The sequence below is a fragment of the Sarcophilus harrisii genome, chromosome 1 (genome assembly GCF_902635505.1).
Source record: "Sarcophilus harrisii chromosome 1, mSarHar1.11, whole genome shotgun sequence".
NCBI lineage: Eukaryota > Metazoa > Chordata > Mammalia > Dasyuromorphia > Dasyuridae > Sarcophilus > Sarcophilus harrisii.
The window spans coordinates 107,989,550-108,004,586 of NC_045426.1; the positions used below are offsets into that span (position 1 = coordinate 107,989,550).

Genomic DNA, 15,037 nt, shown 5'->3' on the forward strand with positions numbered 1-15,037 from the left:
AAATTCCAATTGTGTTTTCATCCTTCCAAAGAAATAATGAAATGCTCATTACACAAATAAATGAATATAAAATTGATTTCTTAATGAGATATAAAAACATTTCTTGTATTTCTATATTTGTGTAGTATGGCATATCATGTGTGGTATGAGACATAGTCTTTTCAGGGAAATTTATGGTTATAATTGCTTTATTTTTAAGTTCCAGGGTGTTTCAAAATGAAATGATTTTGTCTATCTGTAGTTAAGGTGAAGAGCAAGAACAAAGAACTTACCTAATTGGGCCTGTGTAGGCAGATGGCATTCTAGAGCCTGAATCCTATTTTCTAATGTTCCATACTTTTTTCCCTAAATATTTCTGATTCTGATTTAATTAAGCAAGTAGTCATTATTTGTTGAATTAAGATCAAAAACACTCCATACTATGGAAGGTAGCATAATAATGGGAAAAAGACAACTTCAAGCCAAAGAACTGAAGTTTGGGCCCTAGTTTTGCACTTAGATTTATGACTCTGTGCTAGTCAATTGACCTGCCTGTTTCTCAATATTTGTTTTATAAAATGAAGAAATTGGACTTGTTAAAGTTTAAGGTTATTTCCTCTGCACTACATTTAATGATAGAGTGAAATAAAAGCCTCCAAGTTTGTTATTAAAATGTCATGAAGACATGGCTTTAAACTATCATGAAGACTAAAAAAATAGCTCATTGATATTATCCTTGGGATGTGTGTGTGCGTGTGCGTGTGTGCATGCACATTTGTGCATGTGCATGCATGTATATAAATTGTGGCATAGATTGTGGCATTTTTCCTTTTTAGTTATTCATTAATTTTTGGCCAGAACCTTCCCAAAGATCCCCCTCCCATATTCAAGCTGCACCTGTTATCACTGCAAATGATGCTGGGCAATTTCCTTGGATTGGTTTGCAAGGTCTCATCTTGAATAGAGCAGCTGCTCCTATATCACCACACCTGAGACTATCTAGTTATATTCTTCCTGGACTAGGTTCAGTCTTTACTGGCCTTAGGGCTGGAATCTGAGTTCATCTCCTAATGGAATCTCCTAATCCACAACACAACACATTTCTTCATGCCAGTGGGACAGATTGCATTGTTTAATTTAGTAATTGTTACTTAAAGGGATTACACTATCTGCATACTGAGAAGCATATATTTTACAGGACATGCTGGCAGTATGCAGAACAACATATTGGCTTACCAAAGTCTTAGGTTTTCAACTCTCTCTCTCTTTTTTCTTTCTCTTTCTGAGCAGTTTACTCCTTTGTTGCAATGTAATTTGGCAAGCTGGCCTATTAGATACAATAAGTAAATAAGAAAATAGCAAAGAATACATTAATGAGACTATTTAAAAACACACTTAGAAATTTCTGCCAGTATTCAATTTAATTATTTTTTGAGAGCAGAACAGTTCATGAACCATAGTGATCTTGACAATTGTATTGTATTTGGGCCAGTTTTTTTTTTTAATAAATGGAAAAAATGTCCAAAAAATTTTGATAATAGATAAGAGGGTATCATATTTGTTGAGGAGTTCAAAGTTGATTTAATTTAATGAGTAATCATCTCCAAAGCATCACTATTAAACAGTTGTCTAGTCTCTACTTTGAAGTTCCTTAATGGATCTGCTAAGGCTTTCTGTTCAAATTTTTTTTTAATTTATTAGTGTGTTTTCTTTTTATATCATCTTCATTTCCACTCGTCTTTCGTTCTCTGCAGGAGTAATTTTAAAAAGAAATTGTGGGGGGAGACAGTTTAGCAAACATAATCAATATCATTTGAGTCTAACATACAGTTGATATTCAGTGTTGTCTGTTTCCTATTCCTGCAAAGAAATGAGGGCTCTTCTCTTCTCTTCTGTATTTAAGAACCACCCATAGTCACTGTTTCATTTTGTTTTTTCTTTATTGTTTTTTCTGTTTGCATTGCTATTTTTATGTTTTATGTGTTGCTTTCCTAGTACTGCTTGCATTACTTTGCAACAGTGCAATAAATCTTTCCTGTCTTTCTGTATTCTTCATAGCCATCATTTCTTATGATTCAGCAATATTTTCTTATGTCAATGTATCATAATGTGTTTAGCTATTTATTAGTCAATAAGCAGCTAAGTATTTTATTTCCAGTTCTTTGCTATTGCAAAAGATATGAAGTCTCATTGTTAAAGTTTTTCCTTCGTATTATACCTAAAATTGCCTGTCAGCAACTTTCAAATATCGCAAATATTTTGTCCTCATGCCAAGAAAGTCAAGTATTATTCTTGTTCCATATAATATAGCCCTTTAAATACTTGAAAAATTTTATCATGTTCTCCCTAAGTCTTACCTTGTACAAGCAAAATATGCTTATTTCCTTCAACTAACCCTTATGTGAAATGGTCATCAATTTCTTCAATATTTAAATTTATCCTACTTTGGAATTTTTTAGTTTTTTTTAATAAGGCACAGAATTAAAATTTTTAATTATTTTAAAAATAATTGCACAGAATACTATAAATAAAGTATTGGGATAAAGTACTGAACAACATATGGGGTATTCAGGGAAGAATTGCATCTTTGATGTGAGGACTTGCTGAGTCCTTTCCAGGGCTGCTCATCTATCTTTGGTGTCCTTCTGTCACCCATTATCACCTGTGTCTCCAAGAAGATGTAGGATGTGCAGCAGCCACACCCTGGTAAACTGTCGCTGAACCAGCTTGATAATGATTGACAGGCCTTGAACCTCTTAATGAGCTAGAGGGATGTCTACCCCAAACATGTGAAGATTTCCTCCACTGGAATGGGCAAATGGGGTCAGTTTGTTCCAATGGCAATTCAAACAGCTAGAGCAGGTGCTGTGGAACACTGACAGCTTGACATCAAAGATGTCAAGGTCATCCACTGCATTCCAGGCCATCATTCATTTTGACTTTTGCCTCACCATTGGACTTCAGTGACTAATCTAATGTTTGACAAACCCAAAGATCCCAGCTTCTGGAAGAAGAAGTCATTATTAGACAAAATTGCTGGGAAAATTAGAAATTAGTATGGCATAAACTAGGCATTGACCCACAATCTAACATTCTGTCCCAAGATAAGGTTGAAATGGATTCATGATTTTATATATATATACATATATAAAGAGAGAGAAAGAGATACTAAAAGCAATTAGAAAACAAAAGATAGCATATCTCTCAGATCTGTGGAGAAAGAAAAAAATATGGTCAAAGAAGAACTAGAGTACATTATGGAATGCAAAATAGATCATTTTTTATTATATTGAATTAAAAAGTTTTGTATAAATAAGCACGTGTTTGTACAATACAGACAAGATTAGAAGGGAAGCAGGAAACTGGGAAAAAAATTTTACATCCAAGTTCCTGATAAAGGCCTTATTTCTAAAATATATAGAGAATTAACACATGTATAAAAAATAAGCCATTTATTTTTCCTTAAACTAGTCAGTAGCATCTATTTAAAATTGTCAGTAAGCATCATATGTAATGGGGATAAAGTGGAACCATTCCCAATAAGATCAAGAGTGAAACAAGGTTGCCCATTATCACCATTGCTATTCAGTATTGTATTAGAAATGCTAGCTTTGGCAATAAGAGTTGAGAAAGCGATTAAAGAAATTAGAATAGGTAATGAGGAAACCAAATTATCACTCTGCAGATGATATGATGGTATACTTAGAGAATCCCAGAGATTCTACTAAAAAGCTATTAGAAATAATCCACAATTTTAGCAAAGTTGTAGGATACAAAATAAATCCACATAAAGAATATAAGCCATTCTCCAATTGATAAATGGTCAAATGATATGAGCAATTTTCAAATGAAGAAATTAAAACAATTTCTAGTCCTATGGAAAAAATGCTCTAAATTTACTATTAATCAGAGAAATGCAAATTAAGACAACTTTGAGCTCTGAGGTACAACTACACACCTCTTTGATTAAGATGATAGGAAAAGATAATGAATGTTGGAAGGAATGTGGGAAAACTGGAACACTAATATGTTGGTTGAGTTGTGAACTTATCAACCATTCTGCAGAGCAATTTAGAAGTATGTCCAAAGGGCTATCAAATTGTGCATACTCTTAGATCCAGCAGTACCTCTACTAGGCACATATCCCAAAGAGATCATAAAAAAAGGAAAAGGACCCACATGTGCAAAAATGTTAGTAACAGCCTTGTCTATAGTAACAAGAAACTGGAAACTGAATGGATGCCTATCAGTTGGAGAATGACTGAATAAGTTATGGTATATGAATGTTAAGGAATATTATTGTTCTATAAGAAACAATGAGCAGGATGATCAGAAAGGTGTGGAGTGACTTACATGAATTGATGCTAAGTGGAGTGAATAGAACTATGAGAACATTGCACACAGCAACAGGATTATAGGATAATCAATTCTGATGGACATGGCTCTTTTCATTAATGAGGTGATTTAGGCCTGTTCCAATGGACTTGTGATGAAGAAAACTATCTGCATCCAGAGAAAGGACTGTGAGGATTGAGAGTGGACCACGACATAGTATTTTCACTTGTTTTGTTGTTGTTTGCTTGCTTTTTATTTTCTTTCTCATTTTTACCTTTTTGATCTGATTTTTCTTGTGCAGCACGATAATTGTAGAAATATGTATAGAAGAATTGCAAATTTAATATATAATGGATGACTTGCCATCTAAAGGAAGTAAGGTGGGAGGAAGGCAGTGAGTAAAAAAAAAAAAAAAAAAAGTGAAACACAAGGTTTTGCAGGGATGAATGTTGAAAACGTTATGCATATATTTTGAAAATAAACTTACAAAAAGAAAATAAATAGTAAATTTAAATTAAAAAATAAATAAATAAAAATCTAAAGTTTTTTTTTCATAGCGAAAATTTTTAGTTCTACAAGTATCTGCTTCTACAGGTTTCAATGATTCAACTATAAACTCTGCTTTTTTATTAGTAAATTCTGTTGTAATATGTATGATGACACAAACTCAAATTAATTAAATCACAAAAGTACAATACTTGGATATAATTCTGTAAATCTTGATAGGAAATACCTTCAACATTTTACTTCATAAATTTTCAGTTTGTGAAAATAAAATGTTGACCATTCCCTTCCAATAATCTTCATTAGTCTATCAAATCCAGTTTTCTAGCTTTCTATTTTAATCTATATTTTCCTCTTTTTTATATTTATACAAGATTTATTAAGTTTTGATGGGGAAATGTTACAGGGAAAATGTTGCTTGTGGTTGCCTTGGCAGAGCCACACCAAACGATTTTGTGGACCTTATACATCCTGCAAACTGGATGTTCCCCACCCTTAGACTAAATGAATTCAAAGGTCCTATGTTGCTTTAAAGCTGAACCTTTGAGCCTGTGAATGAGTGCTTTAGTGTCCAGAACTTTGAACATTTCCATTATCCATTCCTTTGAACATTTGGTTGCTACACAATTTGATGCATCTATATTCAATATTTATATTATTTCATTAGCAAAAATGTAGATAGCATCCAAATTTCTAATCCAGTCTTTATTTCTCCCTTGTACTACATGCTTATGTTGCCAGCTGCCTACTGATTATTTATATCCGGATGTCTCTTGTTATTTTATACTCTAAATGTGTACAAAATGGAACTCATTATTCTTCCTTCTAAATCCACTTCTCTTCCGAAATAGGGCATTACCATGCTCCACTCATGCAGCTTCCCTTCTTTGGAATGATCCTTGATTTTTCTCTTTATTTACAATCAGGGGTCAAATCTTGTTGATTCTAAAACTACAAGAAATCCTCCTTGGGTTCTTATAATGATCAAATGAGATAATATTTGAAAAGTACTTAGCATGGGGTCTGGCACAAAAGAAATGCTATATATAAATGTAAATTATCATTAGTAATATTATTATGATAATAATTATTAATACTATTACTACTTATCTCATCACTAACTGATTTTAAATCCAGAGGCAACTAGGTGCTGCAGTGCTTAGAATGCTGGGAGAGATCTGAGTTCAAATATGATCTCAGAAACTTATTAACTGTGTGACTCTAGGCAAGGCATTTAACTGCTGTCTGCTCCAGTTTCTTTCTTTTTTTCTTTTTTGGTTATAAAGGCCTTTATTTTTTTAATTAAGTATTTTATTTTTCCAAATATATGCAAAGATCATTTTCAACATTCACCCTTGTAAAACCTTGTGTTCCAAAATTTTCTCCCTCCTTTCCCTTAGACCACAAATAATCCACTGTAGCTTAAACATATGCAATTCTTCTAAACATATTTCCATATTTATTATATTGTGCAAGAAAAATCAGATCAAAAAGAAAAAAAAAAACATGGCAAAGAAAAAAAAAGAAGAAAACAAATAAGGTAAAATACTATGCTTTGATTCACATTCAGTCTCCATAGTTCTCTCTCTGGTTGCAGATAATGCTATCACACATCTATTGAAATTGCCTTGAAATCACTTCATTGTTGAAAAGTCTACTCCAGGTTCTTAAATATGGGGATAATAAAAACACCTACTTACCAGAATTATTATGAGGTTCAAATATTTAGAACAAGGCTGTAGGTACTTCATATATGCTCATTTTTTTCCTTCTTTATCACATTTTTTCCACATCTCTTCTTGTGGTCTTATTTTTCTCTATGCTTCCAGTCTTGTTCTTTCCTATTCTCTATACAACTTCCAACTTAATATTTAGGAAATGGAGAGCTAATTATTTATTAAAATATTAAATATTAATTAAAATATTAAATAATTTTTAATTAATTACTTTTAATTAAAATATTATTAATCTAATATTAATTAATTAATCTAATATTTATTAATATTTTCTTTTCTTTTCTTTCTTTTTTTTTTGAAAAGCAGTGATTCTCAGATTGTCTCTCTGAACTCTGTATTTGACTGTTATTGCTTTATTTGGAGGAGAACTAAAGTCTTTTTGCAATTACAACTGTTAAAATAAGTTTTGTTCTATTATTGTGCCATCTCTAAATAGTAGTGTTTCATCTGTGCATTTCTAGGTCTTAGATTTCTACTATTTTTTCCCCTGAGGCATTTGGGGTTAAGTGAGTTACCCAGAGTCACACAGCTAGGAAGTGTTAAGTGTCTGAGGCCAGATTTGAACTCAGGTCCTCCTGATTTCAGGGCTGGTGCTCTATCCACTACACCAACTAGATGCCCCAGTTTCTACTATTTTTAAGCTGCTATTTACATTCTTCTTGTATTCTTCTTTGACTGATCTTATTTTCATAATAATACGTGGTAGATCTCACATATTTCTTCTTGTGTTTCTAAACACTTCAAAGATTTAGGATAATAAATAACTATTCTTTTCTTGCTTCTGTGAGTACAACTATTGTAGTAATATTTTTCTTTTCTTCTGGGATTTCTTTTACTGTATTTGTTTATTCTATTAGTTCTTTTTTCTTTTTTTAGTATTTCTATTAATGTTCATAAAGAAAATTATTTTCTTTATGTAAATTCTATTTATTTCTACTCTTTTGCTATTACTGAAAAAAAATTCATATTTGACCAATTTGTTGTTGTTTTGAGGTGATTGTGGGGGGGGGGAGGGGAGAAGGATTAGACTTAGTCACCACTACTCAAGGAGCCATCTTGCCAGAACTCCCCCCCATCACCTGAAGGAATTATGTTCACAGGTAGTTATATTTTATGTATTTCACTTTTAAACTGTAGGGAACTGAGTGGAGGAGACATTTATTCAATATATTTATTTCATTTTATTCAACTTTACCCATTTGGGATAATATAAGAATATCTCACTTGAAGGAATATATAAACAGAGATTTCTGAAATAAATTAATTAAGAGATCAATTTGTGTTAGAGGATTGTAGGGTTATTTTTGAAGCTCTTATAAAAATTGCCTTTCTTTTAGCTCATTAGACTCAAAAATAAAAATGATTTGGCATTTGAACAGCATGAACATTTCTGACGTAGGTGTATGTTGTCTGCTGTGTTGACTAGCTTTTTCTTTTCTCTCTATATTAACTCTTTCTTGAGTGTGGGTTTGGAGGCATGTGATTTACAGTAAACTCAATCTAGGCTTGATTTTTCTTTAATGTTTTTCTAACTACAAATTTTGGTGTCATTCTCTATTTGAGGGTATATTTTTAAATGGCTTTGAAGTTTGAGACCTAATCACTTTCTTCTAGATAACCCTTTTCCAATACTTTTTTATTTCCTTTATTGGAGCCATTTTTAGTTGAATTGAGAATATGTAAGTCAAGAACTGTTTACAATTTCAAACTATCTAGCATCATTGCTTTCCTCTGTTCAGAGTTCCTAATCTGTGATTTGTCTCCTTTGGCATGGCATGGTATGGCATAAAACCTGTGGACCCTTTCCTAAAATATTTTTAAAATTTTAAAATTAAACTGCTCTTATAAAGATACATTTTTTCCCCATCTAAAATCCTATTTGAATTTTTTTCTGTTTTTTTCTTCTGTTGGAATAAAAAAATTTCTTATTTTTTTGATTAAAAGTGTAGAAAAAGGGGGAATGATAGTACAGAAGTAGTGTACACACATACATATATGGAGATATGCTTGTATATACACATACTCACATATATATGTATATATACACATATAAATGCATATGTATTAGAATGCATATATATCTTATATTAGAATGGAAGAAATCTTGGAGGTCTAGTTTGAGGTCTAGTAATAATGGGTTATAGATATGCCTGGGGTCACAAACCTAGTTCAAAGCAGTTCCAGAAATGGAATCCAGATTGCCTCATTCACTGGCCAGTACTTTTCCCCCATTAGACCTGAAAAAATTTTTGCCAAAATAATTATTTCTTTTTCTGACTTAGGAAAATGTCAGCGAATTAAAATGCATTATATTTAATTCAATTCAATTCAACTACTATATTAAATACGTAATATGTATGGCATACTGAACTAGATTGCAGAAATACTAAAGCAAAAATTAAAAAAATTAAAAAAAAAATTAAAAGTTATTGCCTTTAAGGAGCTCTTGTCCCCATTATAGTAATTATTATCTATACTTAATGATATTAGTGCAACGAAATTTAGGAATATAAATTAGCTACTTTCCTAAAAACTGATGGAAGGCTGTCTTTGGAAAAATTTTTTATTTAGGTAAAAGTGTATGCATATCCTGAGGCTCTGAGTAAGGACTGACTCAGAAGAGTCCAGAATTTAGCTGGTCTTGCAAGCAGCACATGATATAAGAACAACTCACTAGAACATATGCTTTGTTCCATATGGTTTGCAAAAAATATATTATTCAAAAGAAGTTAAGAAAAGAAGGGTGTTCAATAAGTTTTAAAGAGAAGGGCTGCATGTTAGCTACTACTTTTTGAATATTTAATGATTGGATTATATAATCTTATCATCTTAAAACAGTAGTTTTAAAAACCCATACTCTGCTACAAAGTTAATTTAATTAATTGATTATGATCATAGTTCTTGATTTCTCTTTTTAAATCAGGATACTGGTGAAGATTCTTCAGATCTGCTTCTTGATTTTCAAATGTCCAATGAGGATCTATATAATAAGAATCTGATTCAAAGACAAGATGAAAACATATCTTCAGTGGACCTGAGGATGGAACCTTGCTCTAGCTTTACCCATACAGATTTCCTACCTGCACCAACTATTGATAACCTAACCAAATGTGAAAATTCACAGATTTGGACTAAATCTCAATTACCAAATGAAGTATTATCCAGTGCAAAACTTGCTCCATTTATGCTCCCTGATTCTACTGGACAAGTAAAGACCCTTTTTTACTGTAGATTTTGTGGTAGTTGGGCGTGGGATACTTAGCACTTCATATTTACATACCTAAGGTTTGGGGATCATTAACTTAGAGCTATTATAGTGTAATATATATAGTGTAATAATATAGTATAAATAATATAGTTCATTTTAAAATGCAGAAACTGAAGCCTGGAAAAAGTAAGTGATTTGCAATAAAGATCAGGGATAGATTTGATCCAAAATCTAGCAGTCTTTCCATTGTACCAGATTAAGGATCACATTATTGATTAATTTGAATTTTAGAAAATAATCCATTTTAGTTAATTGTCTTAGTGAATTAAACCTGAACAAATTGAAGAACATCTCTGATATTGAAATCATATTTATTTCCAAGTTCTCTTTTTGTTTTCACATGTGTTATTTTTCTTCTGGCCAGAAACCAGATTCCATAATGGCAAAGGATTCTCTGGATTCCTCTGATGAATGTGCTACATTCCATAATTTATCCAAGGAGTCATTTGAAAAAACTATTATTATAGCAAAAGGCAATTCAAGCCTAGGTAAGTGCTAGTTATTGTGTGTATATGTGTGTATGTGTTTTATATGTATTTGTATTTCATAATAAATCTTAAGCAAACATTTTCTTTGTATTTTATGCATTTATGGCAGTATTATCAGGCTCACAGAAAAGTCTACAGTTTCTTTTCTAAAATTAAGAAATTAGATAATTAGTATTTTTCTTTTGTACAAATCTTGGTCAAATTGGTTAGTTCATACTTATACTTTCCCTCAGCTAATTAACTACTTTGTTAGATGACTTTATTTCACATTGGTAATAGTGCACATTTTTCTTAATTATTTAAAGGTGTTCATTTTTATAAAAGTAAAAATTATGTCAGTAATAGAATTTATAGAAAACAAAGTTAGCAATTTAGAATTCCAGATTACTTGCAAAACTAAATTATTAGTTTTTTTTTTTTTTAAATGTTGCCAGTTGTATGTAAATTGCTTGGTAGAGTGAGTCCTTAATATTCAACTTACACTGTTCACTGAATTAACATCTAAAATGGCAGCTAGTTGTGCCACAGACAAAATGAAATATTGATTAGCTGATCACTTTACTTGCTTCATGTCCATATTATCTATAAGGCATTATAGTTTGCTACATTATAGATATATGCTTTCAAATTGGAGTGAAGAATAAAATGATTCATACAAAGAATACTTTAATTTGGCAACAGACTGTTTTCATTAAGATAAAGAATATGATCCTTTTTTTTTTTCCTCTTAGATCTTTATTAATTTCATAGATTTACTTCTTACAGAGAAGAGAGCTTTGGCTGTCATAGATCAGGGTAACAGTATAATAAGAGAGGCTGAATTTGGTGATGTAAGGGATAGCAAGAGACTACGCTAAAAATGAAGAATCAAGAATCCAGACCTAGAAGTATGAATGGCTTCCTGACCATGGGATAGCTCAGTATGATCTAATGGTAAAAAGTAACTCTCAGGTCTTCTAAACCCCTTTGTTCTTAAGCAACTTTAAGATTCTTTTGTTCTTTTCCACTTCTTTGACCTTTTAAAAGCATTTGTGAAAAGACTTCCAATATGCATATATGTAGGGAAGGGATACAATTACCTGGTAAATTTGAATTTCCAGAGGGAAGTTGACATTATCCAAAACTGGTTGGGTTGTGTCTTGAGGTGTTGATTAAGCTCAAACATTCCTTTTAACAGAGTTTCCTACCTATTTTGAGGACAGAGTTCTTAAAAACAGGATCTCTAAATGAAGCTTTGAAGCAAGCTGTCTCTCTCATAATAAAATATCACTCTACAAATATAAGCTACTATTGTGGTGTGATGCTAAATATGTATATTGAGAATTAGTACAAGTTTCAAAATACATCTTATTTTACACTCTACTCCAATGATGCTAGCTATATAAGATTGGTAGTTTCAAATCTTCCCATTGTTGCGTAATGATAGAATAAATATACAATTGTGGCCACTTATTTTTTGCCACTTATAGATTTAGAATTCATGTGTATCCTATTCTTATGATCAAATTTCCTTATCATACAGATTGTTTTTAGGGATTAAGCCCTTATTACATCCTCAAAACCTGTTCTTTTATTGATTTATTTATTTTAGGTCAGGTCCCTAAAGTAGAGCTTTTTTGTTCTGTGTGCCAGAATTTAAGATGTGCTTTGAAGCTAAATAGATCACATTATAATGGCTTAGCCAGAACAAACCTTTGAGACTGCATGCCTTGTTCTTACATTTTAACATCTGTTTCTTATATTTATATTAATCAGAAGAATTTACTGAGTGTGTATCATATTCAATGCATTAGGTGCCACAGGGGCCTACAAAAGAAAATATGACCTTTGCTCATCCTACCTCTCCTTTCCTCCCTCTGTACCTCCCCCTCCCTTTGTCTGTCTGTCTGTCTTTCTGTCTCTCTCTCTCTCTCTCTCTCTCCTCCGCTCTCCCTCTTCCTCTCTGTTTTTTCCCCTCTTTTTCACACACACACACACACACACAAAATGAATGACAAACATTTGAATAAATCATCATATAATTAATATATGCACACTTACATAGTGTGCAATGGGAATATGAGCTTATTATTGTTAATATGTTTGTTTTTCCCATATCAAGCCTAATTTCCCTCTGTTGCTTTTATTCATTGCTACTAATTCCACATCTACATACTATTCTGTCAAATATTTGAAGACTATGTGTTCTCTTCTTCAGACTATAGTCCCCTCCCTATTTTCTTAATCACTGTCCATAAATCAAAAAATTGATGTCCTTTGCCCTCCTGATCATATTCCTCTGGAAGCTTCAACTTAGTGTCCTTCTTAAAATGTGGCACCTAATATTCAAAGCAGAAGAGCATAGGACTGTCACTTCATTGATCTTGGCCACTTTAGTGCTTCTAATATAACCTAAGTCTCTGAGATCTTTCTTGACCACCATGTCTCACAATATTAACTCATTGATTTGTTAATGTTCCTATACAATTTTCAGATAAATAGTACCTACCATTCTTCATACTTGTCTTCTACTAGTAAAGTTGCTTTTTTTTTTTTTTTAAACACAAGCACATGTAAATTCTATATAATGTTCTAATCTCTCAAAGTCCTTTTGACTCCTAACCCTGTAATCCAATGTCAGTTTTCCTCAGCTTCTTGTCCTTTTCAGTTGGTTGACAAGTATGTCAGTTATGTCTTTTTGGCCTGATAAAAAGCATAAACAGTGTCTTCTTCCAAGATAATGTAAAGCTACAATTGTTGTCTCTTTGGATCTGAACAATCAAGTCCACATCCATTTAATTACACTATTTTAGCCTTCGTTTCATCTACTAAAATAAGATTGGAGATTTTGTCAAATATTTTTCTAAAATTGAGTTTCATAACATCTACTGTTTTTCCCAGTTCAATAAGTCTAGTAATTCTGCCCAAAGAGGAAAGGAATTATTAGTCCAGCATGACCTATCTTTTTTTTTAAATACTTTATTTATTTCACTAAAAATTTCTCGATTACATGTGAAAAAATTAACATTCATTTAAAAATAATTTTGAGTTCCAAATTTTCTTCCTTTCCTTTCCTCTATTACTTAAGAAGACAAGCAGTAGTACATCGATTATACATGTGAAGTTCTTCAAATCATATTTCCATATTAGCCATTTTGCAAAAGAAAATATACAAAAAGATAAGAAAAATAAAGATAATTAAAACTACACTCAGAGTTCATCAGTTCTCTTTTTGGAGATAGCATTTTTCATCATGAGTCCTTTAGAATTGTTTTGATCATTATCTTGATCATAGTAGTTAAGTCATTCACAGTTGATCATACTTACAATATTGCTGATACTACATATAATGTTCTCCTGATTCCTCTCTTTACTTTGCATCAGTTCATATAATTTTTCTCAGTTTTTTCTGAAGCCATTCTGCTCATCATTTGTTATAGAACCATAACAATCCATCAAAATCATTACCATAAAAATTTGATATAACCTGTTCTTTATTAATAGGTGGATAGAGTTCCAGGGCTGTAGTCAGGAAGACTTATCTTCCTAAGTTCAGATTTGGCCTCACACACTAACTAGCCACGTGACCCTGGGCAAGCCATTTAACCTCTGTGCCTTAATCTACTAGAAAAGAAAATGGCAAAGTAATCCAGTATCTTTGCTAAGAAAACTCCAAATAAAGTCAGAAAGAATCAGGTACAACCAAAACAACTAAACAACAAAATTTCTAAAAGGGTTTTACTGGTGATCTCTGTTTTTTTTTTTAGATATTCATTAACCATATCTTTGAAAATTTTTTCAGAAGTGGAAGTCTTGATTGCTGACATAATTTGTAGATTTTATTTAATTTTCCTTTAAAAACTGGAACATATGCTTTTTTTCCCAGTTTACATTATTTCTCTTGCCTTCCATTATTTTTCAGAGATCATTGGCAGTAGTTAAGAAAACACATCCTCCAAGGGGAGAGAAATGGAGATGGTTAGAAAAATCATCGTCCTTGCAATAGGAATGAATATGACATGTAAATGGAATAGCATTCAGATTAGATTTCAATTAAATAAATAAACATTTATTGAGTATCTACTGGGAAACATTTCTGGGAAAACATTTTAATGCTGCTAGTGACCCTGGGTTCTTGAAAGCTGTGTCAATGAGGTATAAATCCTGACACATTCTATCATGTTGGACGAGCTTAAAAAAAGTCTTAAAGTTTAGGTTGATTAAATCTTAACAAATAGTACATGACTGGTTATTGATACACGAATCTAATCAGAATCAGCTTTCTGTGACTAGTCAGGTCATAGGTGAATTAAAGCAAAACTGAAAACATTACATTAGAAGGAAGCTAATGCTATCTTGAATCAACTGTTATATCGTCAATCATAAATATGTATTAAGTTACTAATATGTTGCAGCAACTATATTAGTTATGGATTATATAAGAAGAAACTTTTAATAATTCAATAGGCTCTTGAACCAAGTGTATATATTATTCTGGACAACAGACAACCTTTACAAAATTGCTTTCTCTTTGTTCACAAAATCAGCATTTTGGATTAAGCTCTCATCACCCTTTGACTACATTATTTCAGTTGTCTCCTAATTGGTCTCCTTCTTTCAGTCTCTTCCATTTTCAGTCCATTGTCCAAACATTTGAAAAAAGTAATTTTCCTAAGGCATTGCTCTATGTTGGGAGTATAATTTAAAAAAAAAAAAAAAAAAAAAAAAAAAAAAAAGACCAATAATTC

At 31.7% G+C, this 15,037-nt stretch overlaps 1 protein-coding gene across 24 annotated transcripts in view; it reads left to right on the top strand.

Moving 5' to 3' along the window:
• MPDZ (multiple PDZ domain crumbs cell polarity complex component) overlaps positions 1 to 15,037 on the top strand; it is a 211,983-nt gene that overhangs the window by 103,564 nt on the left and 93,382 nt on the right. For all 24 annotated transcript variants that reach the window (XM_031961670.1, XM_031961657.1, XM_031961663.1 and 21 more), the window contains 2 exons: positions 9,478 to 9,762; positions 10,187 to 10,310. In XM_031961670.1, coding sequence (XP_031817530.1) covers positions 9,478 to 9,762; positions 10,187 to 10,310 — 409 coding nt within the window. The remainder of the gene's footprint in view (positions 1 to 9,477; positions 9,763 to 10,186; positions 10,311 to 15,037) is intronic.